At 32.6% G+C, this 15,109-nt stretch overlaps 1 protein-coding gene across 1 annotated transcript; it reads right to left on the minus strand.

Annotated features, from left to right (window-relative positions):
- Nucleotides 1-12,125: 12,125 nt before the first annotated feature.
- LOC8281221 lies at nucleotides 12,126-13,968 on the minus strand. The gene has a single exon (XM_002516272.3). The coding sequence runs from the start codon at nucleotides 13,506-13,508 to the stop codon at nucleotides 12,987-12,989; it is 522 nt and encodes a 173-aa protein (XP_002516318.1). The 5' UTR covers nucleotides 13,509-13,968; the 3' UTR covers nucleotides 12,126-12,986.
- Between the last annotated feature and the right edge of the window lie 1,141 nt (nucleotides 13,969-15,109).

The raw sequence follows: 15,109 nt of genomic DNA on the forward strand, positions 1-15,109 counted from the left end.
CTATACTTCACTGTGATTTTGTTGATGGCACGATAATCAACACACATCCTCTAAGTTTCAGCTTTCTTAGGCACTAACAAGACGGGTACGGCACATGGACTCATGCTTTTACGAACATAGCCCTTCTCCATAAGCTCACTCACTTGCTTTTCGATTTCCTTGGTCTCTTTCAGATTACATCTATATGATGGTCTATTTGGAATGCTTGCTTCGGGTATGAAATCAATTTGGTGCTCAATGCCTTTTTTAGGTGGCAAACCATTTGGAATTTCTTTCGGAAATAAATTTTTATAAACCTGCAAAAGATCAACAACAACACTAGGCAAACAATTGGTTATTTCCTTAGAAATATGCAAAATCTCCTTGTACATAAGTACAAGCAAGTGTTGCCTCAAAAGCATAGCTTCCTTCACATCACTCATTTTTGCATTAATACTCATTTTTCTTTCATTTGAACCTTCCTTATTTTCTCTCACCATGTGTTTCTCATTTTGGTCAAGAGAATTGAAATTTTTAGGTTCACTCATCTCACCTTTTTCTTTACTCTCAAAGGTTTCCCTTCCCAAAGAATTTTCCAATGAAGAACCCATTTCTTCATATTGTTGCTTGATGCACATTTGGTCTTTAAAAATCTGTTTTGGAGTTAATGGTCCAAGGTTAAACCTTTTTCCATCCATAGTCAAAGTATACATATTTTTTAATCCATCATGACTAGCCCTTCTATCATATTACCAAGGTCTCCCCAACAACATATGTTCGGCCAACATTGGTAACATATCACACAATACCTCATCCTTATATCTACCAATTTGAAAAGAAACTAAAACTTGCTTATTAACCTTTACAACTCCACTTTCATTAAGCCATTGCAACTTGTATGGTCTTGGGTGCTTGGTAGTAGGCAACTTCAATTTCTCCACTACCAAAGTGCTTGCAACATTGGTACAACTTCCACTATCCACAATCATATTGCACAACTTGTTAGAAATCAAACAATGAGTATGAAACAAATTTTCCCTTTGCTCCCTATGGACATCATGTTTATTTTGCAAACTCGATATTCTTTGAACAACAAGATTATCTCCCTTAGCACATTCAACATCACTACAATCTTCTAAAGAAGGCATATCATCATCACTATCCCCCTCACTCTCCGACTCAATATCACCATCCCTTAGAATCATAGCTTTCTTATTTGGACATTCCCTAGCAATATGCTCATGACCCAAATACTTAAAACATTTGATTCCCCTAGTTTGGGTTGGTTGATTCTTACCTTTTCCCTTATTACCCAAGTCAATTTTAGGTTTAGTTTCTTTCACTTTTGACTTAGTAAAAGGTTTATCATCCTTTTTCCCCCAAGAAGTTTCCCAAGAAGAAGAAGAACCATATTTGGTTTAGAATCATACCTCTTTCTTTTCAATTGCCTTTCCACTTTCATAGCCAAACTCACCATATCTTCAATCTCCACATAATGTTGCAAATCAACAACATCAGCAATGTTTTTATTTAGCCCTCTCAAGAACCTTGCCATGGTAGCTTCACAATCTTCTACCACATTTGCTCTAATCATAGCCTTCTCCATTTCTTTGTGATACTCCTCCACACTCTTGGATCCTTGATTTAGAGTTTGTAACCTTTGATGAAGCTCTCTATAGTAGTGGCTTGGAACAAACCTTTTTCTCATGATTTATTTCAATTCCCTCCAAGACTCCACGGGTCTTTCTCCGTATCTACGTCTTTCCTTGTAAAATTGATCCTACCAAACAATTGTATAATCACTAAACTCAACACCGGCAAGTTCTACCTTTTTCTCCTCCGAATAATTATGACATTCGAAGATGAGTTCCACTTTCCGCTCCCATTCAAGGTACACATCTGGATCATTTCTTCCTTGGAATGAAGGAATCTTCATTTTGATGCTTCCAAGGTTGCGATCAACATCATCATTTGGATGTCCTCTCCTAGCTTGTCTCCTAGGATTGATTTGTTGTCCCACCAAGGTGACTTGATCATCATCCAAAATATCCTCTCCTTCATAGCCCTCTTGGTCAATTGGTGGATGTCTCATTCATCTAGGCTCTCCTTGTAATTGGTTAAGGATGCCATCATGCCTCTCCAATTTTTCATTGACTCCCGCCATCATATTAAACATTCTTTTGAATTGTTGTTGCATAGCTTGAATCACATGATTGTTAAATCTAAAATTTTAACAAAAGAAAATAGAAAGAAACAATCTCACAACACTCCCTCACGTATTTCATTCAAAATTGATATATACCACTCGTGTCTACCTCTCAAATTTGCCTTTTGATTTCTTAGATGAACTAAGTTTCTCAATCAAACAAAATTTCAAGAATGTAGTAATCAATGATAAATAAATAAAAAATAAAGTAGGCTAACAAGAAAATAATAAGGTAGGCTTAAAGAAATGAACAATTTGTAGCAAATAGGCTAATAGAAATGAAAAACAAAGATAGATCATCAAAGAACATAAAGAGACAGAATTCTAAAGATAGATCTCAATGGAATATGAAGAGTCAATTTTTTTTTATATAATCTGAGATCTAACACAAGAATATCAAAGATAACAAAAATTTCTTTTTTTTTATGGATGAATTTCTTTTTTCTTTTTTTGATATATGCAAATAAAATCTTGAGATAAGAAGAATAAAGATAAAAAGAATAATAACAAGAACAATAGATGGCAAAAGGTGCAAAATATAAGATGAATACAAGATATTGAGAATTAAAAGATAGTTTTGGATACGCAAACCTCAATCTTGAACCAATGCTCTGATACCACTTATGATAGAAATTGTAGGTTTCATCAATTAACTCCCCAATAGTAAAAATACTATGATAAGTTGAATTAGAAGAAAACTGGAAATTACCAATTTAATCCATAAATTTGGATCGTTCAAAGATTGAAGTAAGAAGATAGATGCTACTTAACCCCTTTACCAACAAGGATAAAGATACCAAGACAGACTTTGAATTTTCTCTTATGCCACAAACAAGATAGTTTGATAAATAACAAGAAAATAAAGATTTAGATTTTGACACCACAAGCTAGAATAAAGCTTGATAAGTCACAAAGTTCATGCAAGAAATTAAAGATAAAATTCCTCATAATAAAATTTAAACAAAGTTATAATTTATATATCAAACTCAATTCCCCCAAAGAAAGAAAAAAGACTTGTTTATATAAAGTACAAGTCCATGCACACACTACTAAAATAGACTCACACACATAGGATTACTTTTACTCTTAAATGGCCTTAGTAACCACTACCCACATTAGTAGCCATTACTTGGTATTAATTACCCCATTAACTTGTATATGGTGGCTACATGTAACCCTAATTGTTATTAACATAAAATCAAGTTAAATATTATTCCTTGGGCCTCCACGGATACCTTATTGGGTTGAAATTCTTGGGCTTTCCAAATGTCCCTAATTAAACTCAATATGGCTTCTTGAAGCTTCTTGGATTTGGACCTTGTGATTGGGCCTTCTTGATCTCTTTAAGCTTTGAACTTGGATTCACATCATTGTTGTTTAACGCAGGAGTTATAATAAATTTTAAATGATGGCAAGCATTAAAGACCAAAGTTCTCGGTCGAGGTTACAAAAGAAATCGAGACCATGACTAAAGAGAAGAGAGTAAGCAAAATCTTCTATTGAGGTTGTGGTTTTAGTCGAGGTCGCGACTAGAAATTTTGATAGAAATTAATGTTGACTTTTTATTTCACTTTCAGTTACAAGATAAAACGGCAACTAGTCTCTCAAAGAAGAAGTAAATATTTTTGACAAAGTATAAACAAGTTAAGGAAGAAATTAAAAGAACAAGAAGTGGTGGAAGATCAAAAGAAGAAAATATTCTCTTTCAAATTTCTTTGAGCTTTATAACAAGTATGAGTTTTATTTTTCTTTTCTTTTTAAGAACAATTAGTGTGTTTTCATGTTAGCCATGTGTGGCGAAACTATTTTTCTAGAAATTTCATCTTGAACTCTTTTCTATGCTTTCTATTTTTGATTAATGAAGTTTGTGTTATTCATTATACTTGATTGTTTTCTAAAATTGAATGCATAGTAGGATCTATGAAGAACTAGTTGGTGAGATTTTATAGAGAGATTATAATTTTCTCATCAATTACCTATAGGATTGTATAATAGCTTAATGTATTAAAACAAGAGAATTGGGTTAAGATTGAGATATTCAAATTTGTTCTTTTAGTTTATTATAATAAGTTTAGTTTTAGTCACTTTGAGAGAGGGGTTAAAATACTTTAGGATATCTTGACTCTAATATAGTTAATCAAATTATTTTGCTTAGGAAAAGGGATAGAAATGAAAGTCTTAAATTTCCATCCATTATTATCGTTCTTGGACTATATTTGCTATGGATATATTAAGTAAATATTTAATTGTTTAAATTATTTGTTCCTAGTATTATAATTATTCACTTTTTTTGTTAATTTTAAATAACTAGAGATTGAGTCTATAGGTAGATAAGCTGCAATTCTCATGAGAATGATATTGATATACTATACCGCTCGTGTGCTGTGGAAATATCACAACACATAGAGTATTGAACTTTTGAAGTAATCAAAGAAATCAAAATACATTAAGCTTTAAAAAGTCCTACTACTCATAACTCATCATCATTAAAAACCTATTCTAATTTATATAAATTCATTCCATATGCGATTCCTATAATAGAAACGACTAACAAAAAATTATAACCATTTTCAATATAGCATCATTCTCTTTTATGTAAGTATCATTTTCTGTGTTACGCCCAATCTTTTCCTCTGTAGTTGACTGAATCTAATAAATTGGAGAGTCGAAGGCTATGATATTACTATATTCTCCTAACTGTTATGAGTTAAAGTATTTAAAGAAGTTAGTACAAGCTTTCCTCATACAACTCATAGATGGAATTACTGACACAAGCATATTGGAAGCACATTCATTCCACTGACTGTAAATTCCTAGACGAACACCCATAAACACAACATGTTACAAACACACAATTAGAAAGATGCGAATTCAAGCAGAAAATAATTTTTTTCCAACTCTTTTTAGAGCTTTTTGAAAGAGTACAAAACTTGCTTCTGATTTGTTTAGAGCTACTGAGAATGATGGAAATATAGTTTTTGCTTCTAAAATATATGAGTTTCTCAATCTTCATGAGTCTCCATTAAATCACTCATTTATTAATGTGTAATTGTAGGCAACTATAATTTTTTATTTTTAAAGTATGTGATATGAATCCAAGTTCAAAGCTTAAAGAGATCTAAGATCCATTAATAGTACAAGAAGGCCCAATCACAAGGTCCAAATCCAAGAAGCTTCAACAAGCCATATTGGGTTTAATTTGGGACATTTGGAAAGCCCAAGAATTTCAACCTAATAAGGCATCCATGGAGACCCAAGCAATAATATTTAACTTGTTTTTGTGTTAATAACAATTAGGATTATATGTAGCCACCATACAAGTTAATAGGGTAATTAATACCAAGTAATGGCTGTCAATATGGGTAGTGGTTATTAAGAGCCACCATATACAAGTTAATGGAGTAATTAATACCAAGTAATGGCTATTAGTGTGGGTAGTGGTTACTAAGGCCATTTAAGAGTAAAAGTAATCTTATGTGTGTCAGTCTATTTTAATAGTGTGTGCATGGACTTGTACTCTATATAAACAAGTCCTTTTCTTTCTTTTGGAGCATGATTGAATTTGATATATGAATTATAACTTTGTTTGAGTTTTATTGTGAGGAATTTTATCTTTAATTTCTTGCTTGAACTTTGTGACTTATCAAGCTTTATTCTAGCTTGTGGTGTCGAAATCTAAATCTTTGTTTTCTTGTTATTTTTCAAACTATCTTGTTTGTGGCATAAGAGGAAATTCAAAGTCTGTCTTAGTATCTTTATTCTTGTTGGTAAAGGGGTTAAGTAGCATCTATCTTCTTACTTCAATCTTTAAACGATCCGAATTTGTGCATTAAATTGGTAATTTCTAGTTTTCTTTTAATTCAACTTAGCATAGTATTTTTTGCTATTGGGGAGTTTATTGATGAAACCTACAATTTCCATCATAAGTGGTATTAAAGCATTGGCTCAAGATTGAGGTTTGCGTATCCAATACTATCTTTTAATTCTCAATATCTTGTGTTCATATTATATTTTGCACCTTTTGCCATCTATTGTCCTTGTTATTATTATTTTTTTATCTTTATTCTTCTTATCTCAAGATTTTGTTTGCATATATCAAAAAAAAATCGTCCTAAAAAAAATATTGTTATCTTTGATATTCTTGTGTTAGATCTCAGATTACATAAAAAAAAAAGAAATTAACTCTTCATATTCCATTGAGATCTATCTTTGTTTTTCATTTCTATTAGCCTATTTGCTACAAATTGCTCATTTCTTTAAGCCTACCTGATTATTTTCTTGTTAGCCTATCTTTTTTTTTTGTTTATTTATCATTAATTACTACATTCTTGAAATTTTATTTGATTGAGAAACATAGTTCATCTAAGAAATCAAAAGGCAAATTTGAGAGGTAAAAGGCAAGAGTATGAGATCATTAGAAAGAAAAAAAAAGCCCAAAATTGAGTGTAAACACGAGTGGTATACATCAATTTTCAGTGAAACACGTGAGGGAGTGTTGTGAGATTGTTTCTTTCTATTTTCTTTTGTTAAAATTTTAGGTTTTACAATCATGTTAAAAGACACAAGTTCTTCTTCTACAAATGATCACGTGATTCAAGCTATGCAACAACAATTTGAAAGAATGTTTAATATAATGGTGGGAGTCAATAAAAAATTGGAGAGGCATGATGGCATCCTTAACTAATTACAAAGAGCGCCTAGACGAAGGAGAAGTCCACCAATTGACCAAGAGGACTATGAAGGAGAGGATGTTTTGGATGATGATCAAGTCACCTTGGTGGGATAATAAATCAATCCTAGGAGACAAGCTAGGAGAGGATATCCAAATGATGATATTGATCACAACCTTGGAAGCATCAAAATGAAGATTCCTTCATTCTAAGGAAGAAATGATCCAGATGTGTACCTTGAATGGGAGCGGAAAGTGGAACTCATCTTCGAATATCATAATTATTCGAAGGAGAAAAAGGTAAAACATGCTGCTGTTGAGTTTAGTGATTATGCAATTATTTGGTGGGATCAATTTTGCAAGGAAAGACGTAGAAATGGAGAAAGACCCATGGAATCTTGGAGGGAAATGAGGCAAATCATGAGAAAGAGGTTTGTTCCAAGCCACTACTATAGAGAGCTTCATCAAAGGTTACAAACTCTAAATCAAGGATCCATGAGTGTGGAGGAGTATCACAAAGAAATGGAGAAGGCTATGATTAGAGTAAATGTGGTAGAAGATTGTGAAGCTACCATGGCAAGGTTCTTAAAAGGGCTAAACAAAAACATTGCTGATGTTGTTGATTTGCAACATTATGTGGAGATTGAAGATATGGTGAATTTGGCCATGAAAGTGGAAAGGCAATTGAAAAGAAAGAGATATGATTCCAAACCAAATATGGGTTTTTCTTCTTCTTGGAAAAATTCTTGGGGGAAAAAGGATGATAAACCTTTTACTAAGTCAAAACTGGAAGAAACTAAACCTAAAATTGACTTGGGTAATAAGGGAAAGGGTGAGAATCAACCAACCCAAACTAGGGGAATCAAATGTTTTAAGTGTTTGGGTCATGGGCACATTGCTAGGGAATGTCCAAATAAGAAAGCTATGATTCTAAGGGATGGTGATATTGAGTCGGAGAGTGAGGGGGATAGTGAAGATGATATGCCTTCTTTAAAAGATTGTAGTGATGTTGAATGTGCTAAGGGAGATAATCTTGTTGTTCAAAGAACATTGAGTTTGCAAAATAAACATGATGTCCATTGGGAGCAAGGGAAAATTTATTTCATACTCATTGTTTGATTTCTAACAAGTTGTGCAACATGATTGTGGATAGTGGAAGTTGTACCAATGTAGCAAGCACTTTGCTAGTGGAGAAATTGAAGTTGCCTACTACCAAGCACCCAAGACCATACAAGTTGCAATGGTTTAATAAAAGTGGAGTTGTAAAGGTAAATAAGCAAGTTTTAGTTTCTTTTCAAATTGGTAGATATAAGGATGAGGTGTTGTGTGATGTGTTACCAATGTTGGCCGGACATATGTTGTTAGGGTGACTTTGGCAATATGATAGAAGGGCTAGTCATGATGGATTCAAAAATATGTATACTTTGACTATGGATGGAAAAAGGTTTAACCTTGGACCATTAACTCCAAAACAGATTTTTGAAGACCAAATGCGCATCAAGCAACAATATGAAGAAATGGGTTCTTCATTAGGAAATTCTTTGGGAAGGGAAACCTTTGAGAGTAAAGAAAAAGGTGAGATGAGTGAACCTAAAAATTCCAATTCTCTTGACCAAAATGGGAAACACATGGTGAGAGAAAACAAGGAAGGTTCAAATGAAAGAAAAATGAATGTTTATGCAAAAATGAGTGATGTGAAGGAAGCTATGCTTTTGAAGCAACACATGCTTGTACTTATGTACAAGGAGATTTTACATATTTCTAACGAAATAACCAATTGTTTGCCTAGTATTGTTGTTGATCTTTTGAAGGTTTATGAAGATTTATTTCTGAAAGAAATTCCAAATGGTTTGCCACCTAAAAGAGGCATTGAGCACCAAATTGATTTCATACCCGTAGCAAGCATTCCAAATAGACCAGCATATAGATGTAATCTGGAGGAGACCAAGAAAATCGAAAAGCAAGTGAGTGAGCTTATGGAGAAGGGTTATATTCGTGAAAGCATGAGTCCATGTGCCGTACCCGTCTTGTTAGTGCCTAAGAAAGATGGAACTTGGAGGATGTGTGTTGATTGTCGTGCCATCAATAAAATTATGGTGAAGTATAGACATCCCATTCGTAGGCTAGATGACATGTTGGATGAATTGCATGGTTCATATTTATTTTCAAAAATTGATTTGAAATCTGGTTATCATCAAATTAGAATGAGAGAAGGTGATGAATGGAAAACAAGTTTTAAAACTAAACATAGTTTATATGAGTGGTTAGTAATGCCTTTTGGTTTAACTAATGCACTAAGTCTTTCATGAGATTGATGAATCATGTTTTAAGAGCATTCATAGGCAAATTTGTTGTTGTCTATTTTGATGATATCTTGGTTTATAGCAAAAATTTAGATGAGCATGTACAACATTTGACTTGTGTTTTTTATGTGCTTAGAGAAGAGAAGTTGTATGTTAATCTAAAGAAATATTGTTTTTGCACTAATGAAATTACTTTTCTTGGATATATTGTCAATGACAAGGGTATTCATATTGATCAAGAAAAGGTAAAAGTAATTAGAGAATGGCCAACACCCACAAGTGCAAGCGATGTAAGAAGGTTTCATGGTTTAGCTAGCTTTTATAGAAGGTTCATTAAGAATTTTTCTACCATAGCTGCACCTTTAACTGAATGCATCAAAAAGAATGTTGGTTTTAAGTGGGGAATTGAACAAGATGAGGCTTTTAACTTGCTAAAAGACAAATTAAGTTCTGCACCCTTGTTATCTTTGCCAAATTTTACTAAACCTTTTGAGATTGAGTGTGATGCAAGTGGCATAGGTATTGGAGGAGTTTTGATGCAAGAAGGCAAGCCCATAGCATTCTTTAGCGAAAAGCTAAGTGGAGCAAGTCTAAACTACCCTACATATGACAAGGAGTTCTATACATTGGTGAGGGTTCTAAAGACATGGCAGCATTACCTTGGCTACAAAGAATTCATAATTCACACTAACCATGAGTCCTTGAAGTATCTCAAAGGACAAGGAAAGCTCAACAAGAGACATGCGAAATGGGTGGAATTCATTGAATCCTTCCCGTACATCATTAAGTACAAGCAAGGGAAAGAAAATGTGGTGGCCGATGCATTGTCAAGAAGGTATGCCTTGATCTCTAAACTTGATGCAAAATTATTAGGATTTGAATACATAAAAGATCTTTATTCTAATGATCCTGATTTTGCTAATGTTTATGGGGTATGTGAGAAAGGGGGTTTTGATAAGTTCTATAAGTTTGATGGTTTTATTTTTCGGGAAAAAAATTGTGTCTGCCACAAAGTTCTTTGAGAGAGTTACTTGTGAGATAGGTACATAGTGGAGGTTTAATGGGACATTTTGGGATTAAGAAAACTTTGGATATGTTGGGTGACCATTTCTTTTGGCCACACATGAAAAGGTATGTGGAGAGAATTTATAAGAAATGCATTACTTGTAAACAAGCCAAATCCAAAGCAATGCCTCATGGTTTGTATACACCTCTTCCCATACCAAATGAACCTTGGGTAGACATTTTTATGAACTTTGTTTTAGGATTACCTAGGTCCAAGGTAGGGAGAGATTCTATTTTTGTTGTTGTGGACAGGTTTAGCACAATGGCACATTTCATTCCATGTCACAAGATGGATGATGCAACCCATATTGCCAATCTATTCTTCAAGGAGATTGTAAGGCTACATGGAGTGCCAAGGACCATTGTGAGTGATAGGGATGTCAAATTCCTAAGTCACTTTTAGAAGACTCTTTGGGGAAAGATGGGGACAAAGCTTTTGTATTCTACAACTTTTCATCCGCAAACGGATGGACAAACAGAGGTGGTCAATAGGACATTTGCAACACTTTTGAGGGCTGTCATCCAAAGAAATCTGAAGAATTGGGAAGAATATTTGCCACATGTGGAATTTGCTTACAATAGGAGTGTGCATGGTTCAACAAATTGCTCACCCTTTGAAGTTGTGTATGGATTCAATCCATTGACTCCATTAGAGGGGAAACAAAAAGCTGAATTCATCAAGACTTTGCATGAGAAGGTGCGTGCAAACATTGAGAAGAAGACACTCTAATATGAAAAGCAACACAACAAAGGGAGGAAGCAAGTCATTTTTGAGCTTGGAGATTGGGTGTGGGTGCACTTGAGGAAGGAAAGATTTTCTAACCAAAAGAAATCAAAGCTTATGCCAAGAGGAGATGGTCCTTTTAGAGTGCTTCAACACATCAACAACAATGCCTACAAGCTAGAACTTCCAAGTGAGTATGGCAATGTTAGTGCTACTTTCAATGTTAGTGACTTGTCTTTGTTTGATGTAGGTGATGAAGATGATGGAGCTGATTTGTGGACAAATCCTTTTGAAGAAAGGGGGAATGATGTGAATCCAAGTTCAAAGCTTAAAGAGATCCAAGATCCATTAATAGTACAAGAAGGCCTAATCACAAGGTCCAAATCCAAGAAGCTTCAATAAGCCATATTGGGTTTAATTAGGGACATTTGGAAAGCCCAAGAATTTCAACCCAATAAGGCATCCATGGAGGCCCAAGGAATAATATTTAACTTGTTTTTGTGTTAATAACAATTAGGGTTACATGTAGCCACCATACAAGTTAATGGGGTAATTAATACCAAGTAATGGCTATCAATGTGGGTAGTGGTTATTAAGAGCCACCATATACAAGTTAATGGGATAATTAATACCAAGTAATGGCTATTAGTGTGGGTAGTGGTTACTAAGGCCATTTAAGAGTAAAAGTAATCATGTGTGTGTGAGTCTATTTTAGTAGTGTGTGCATGGACTTATACACTCTATATAAACAAGTTATTTTCTTTCTTTTGGAGCATGATTGAATTTGATATATGAATTATAACTTTGTTTGAGTTTTATTGTAAGGAATTTTGTCTTTAATTTCTTGCTTGAACTTTGTGACTTATCAAGCTTTATTCTAGCTTGTGGTGTCAAAATCTAAATCTTTGTTTTCGTGTTATTTATCAAATTTTCTTGTTTGTGGCATTAGAGGAAATTCAAAGTCTATCTTAATATCTCTATCCTTGTTGGTAAAGGGGTTAAGTAGCATCCATCTTCTTACTTCAATCTTTGAACGATCCGAATTTGTAGATTAAATTGGTAATTTCTAGTTTTTTTCTAATTCAACTTATTATAGTATTTTTTGTTATTGGGGAGTTAATTGATGAAACCTACAATTCCCATCAGTATATATCTGCAAATTTTGTTTTGATATGCAACTGTAATTTAAGTTGCTCAAACATTGAAAATCAACAAGTACATTTAATTTGCATTTTATTAAATATAAAGAGTAATTTCAAATTTCAAAACTTTAAAGAGTATTTTGGAGTTAAAATATTATTAATTAATATAAATTCAATTAAGAATTTCTATTTATCATTAAATGAATATTAAGATAAAATTACCTCTTACTCTATTTATAACGAGGCCTTATTCTTTGTTGAAAAAAAAAAAAAGATGACAGTAGAAGTGATCCTGCCATTTATTTCTTTTTAATAATTTACCTTTGATCTCATTGAAGTTTGTCCTCATTTTCAAGAAATGATTCAATCCCTTATATGCTTTCTGGGTATGCATTACTATCGAGGAAGAAATCCAATCAAGTCTTTGAATTTGCTGGAATTATAAACTTTTACTGCTTAACAATGAAAGAATTTCCCGACTCCAATTGTCTATTATAATCTCAGAAAAGCAAAAGAATGTCATTGACAAAGAAAAAAAGAAACATGACTGGAGTGATCTGAACAAAAACTAATATATAATTAATTCTCAAGAGAATGTTGACATAATTCATATGATAAAATTAGAAAAAGAAAAAGTTTGTATATCTGTGCACTGGTTGCTCTAAATGAGACCACTTTCTATTGGGTAAAGATCTAGAAAAATGAAGGTATTAAATCTGTTAATTAAAAAATCAGATTAAAAAAAATAAGAAAAGAAAGAATACTAAAAGAAAAATAAAAAAAGTGGAGGATGATTCAGGTTTCAAGAATTGGGCTGCACCTACAATTTACATGGTAGCTTAAAATCATGTGATCTATATGGATACTCACTGCATTATGATTGCATGCTAGCTATATTTCAAGAAGCCATGGATGAGGTCAATGGCATTTCACTCTCATGTGAAGAAATAGACAAATCGTTGCCGGATATACTACCTGATAAACCCCTCAAATTTGCATTATTTTCTCCACCATTGCCATAATCGTCAGTGTCTCCCACCACCACAGCCTCCCCAAATTTAACATGCTTTCCGTCTCCTTCTTCAACCTGCTCTAAGGAAGATTCGATGTTCGTAGGCTCACAGGATGATACATTTGGATGAGCCCGACCACTATTTCCACCACCACCGCCACCGCCACCAAGAACAACCCTGAACCCAAGGGCTCTAGAAAAGATACGATAAAGACAAGTGATGCACCAAAATACCCAAGGTAGGCAGACTAGAATTACACCGGCGATTGGTAGCCAAGATCTAGATGCATCGGGAGGGAGGAGAATATACAAAATAAGGAAAGTTCCACCAATAGCAATAGATAAAAACAAGAAGCATGATATGAGCCATATAAATAAGCGCCCGGAAATGGGATCTGCTACAGGCATTTGTGCATGGAAAAGAGAGATTAAATTATTAGGAATGCTAGTATATCGTCTTTGTCATCGTCCATTTTCAGTCATTGAGATTGTTTTTGCATGCTTGGAAAGAATTCACGCCTCTTCAGATTCTCACAGGGTGGACATATTCAAAGTCTGTTTTACGTAAAACATGTTTTCATTGTGTTCGAAACAAAAGATACACACATACCAAGGAGAGGAAGCAGGAGAGAGAGAGAGAGAGAGAGAGAGAGAGAGAGAGAGAGAGGGGAAGAGAGAAAAGCGCGTTGGATTTGTTATTTTGTGCCGAAGGGGTAATCCTTAGCTCTTCTTTCTTTCATTTGGCATTTTTAAAGCCTTACAGTGAAAACCAAAAATAACTAGTGCTAAGCTTAGAATTAGTAATTTTCAGTCTTTATATATCGACAATCTATATTTATATATTATTCATAATTACAATCATAATATATATATAAGAAAATAATATAATATAATATATTATATTATATAAATATGCTGAAGAGAAAAAGATAGATATTATTTAATTTAATATAATTAATAAAAAATAATATAAAAATAAAATTTATACACAATTAGAATATTAAAAGATTATATAAAAAATAAAAAATATTTAAAATTTGTAAGTAAACAAAATACTAAAAAATTATAATTAAAAAAAACAAAGAGAAGTTTACTTAAAAACTTTGAAGCCCACCGGCTTGTACATTAATTAGTGAATTTATTTTATGGATTTCGAATAAAATTAATATACCTCTGACAAGATGAATTTTTCTTAGTCCCGTAAGATTATTTCTTTTTATAGGAAGAAATCCCTTTTGTTAATTACTTACTAAATTAGTAGGAAAAGATAATAATAATATTGGTTGATTTAATCTTTTATTAATTTAATATAATTAATAAAAAGATATATAATAGTAACGTAGAAAAAAAATTATAATTAGAATACTAATATATTATAAATAAAAAATAAAAAATTTATTTAAAAAAAAAAAGAAAAAATAATGAAAGAAGTAAAAAAATAATTTACATACATTTGCTAGGGCTGTAAATGAGTTTAGTAGCTCGCGAGCTACTCAAAGCTCAACTCGGAAAAAATTTCTTTCTAGTTCGTTTATCAGAATAAATGAGCCGAGCTTGAGCTTTATTTTCGAGAACATTTATTAAACGAGCCGAGCTTGAGCTCAGTAGTGTTTGGCTCATCTGAGCTTGCGAGCTGACTTGTTAAGGAGCTCATGAGCTTACTCGTTTAATAAGCTCGCAAGCTGGTTCATTAAGGAGCTTGTAAGCTGGCTCGTGCATTATCTCAATAGATAAATAAATAATATATTCTAATTAAAAAAATTAATAATTATATGAATAAATCATAAGAATTCAATTTTTATTACGTTAAAATAACAATATATATTAACAAATTAAATTTTAATTATAAATATTTTAATTAAATAATTTTTTTATTACTTAAACAAGTGCTAGTTTAATAATATATTTAATCAAGTTGGTATTTAATTATGTACATTTAATTATTATTAATATCTTACTAGTTTATTTTTTTATCACAAATTAATTTAAGTAGAATATAAAATAAAAAC

The sequence above is a fragment of the Ricinus communis genome, chromosome 7 (assembly GCF_019578655.1).
Source record: "Ricinus communis isolate WT05 ecotype wild-type chromosome 7, ASM1957865v1, whole genome shotgun sequence".
NCBI lineage: Eukaryota > Viridiplantae > Streptophyta > Magnoliopsida > Malpighiales > Euphorbiaceae > Ricinus > Ricinus communis.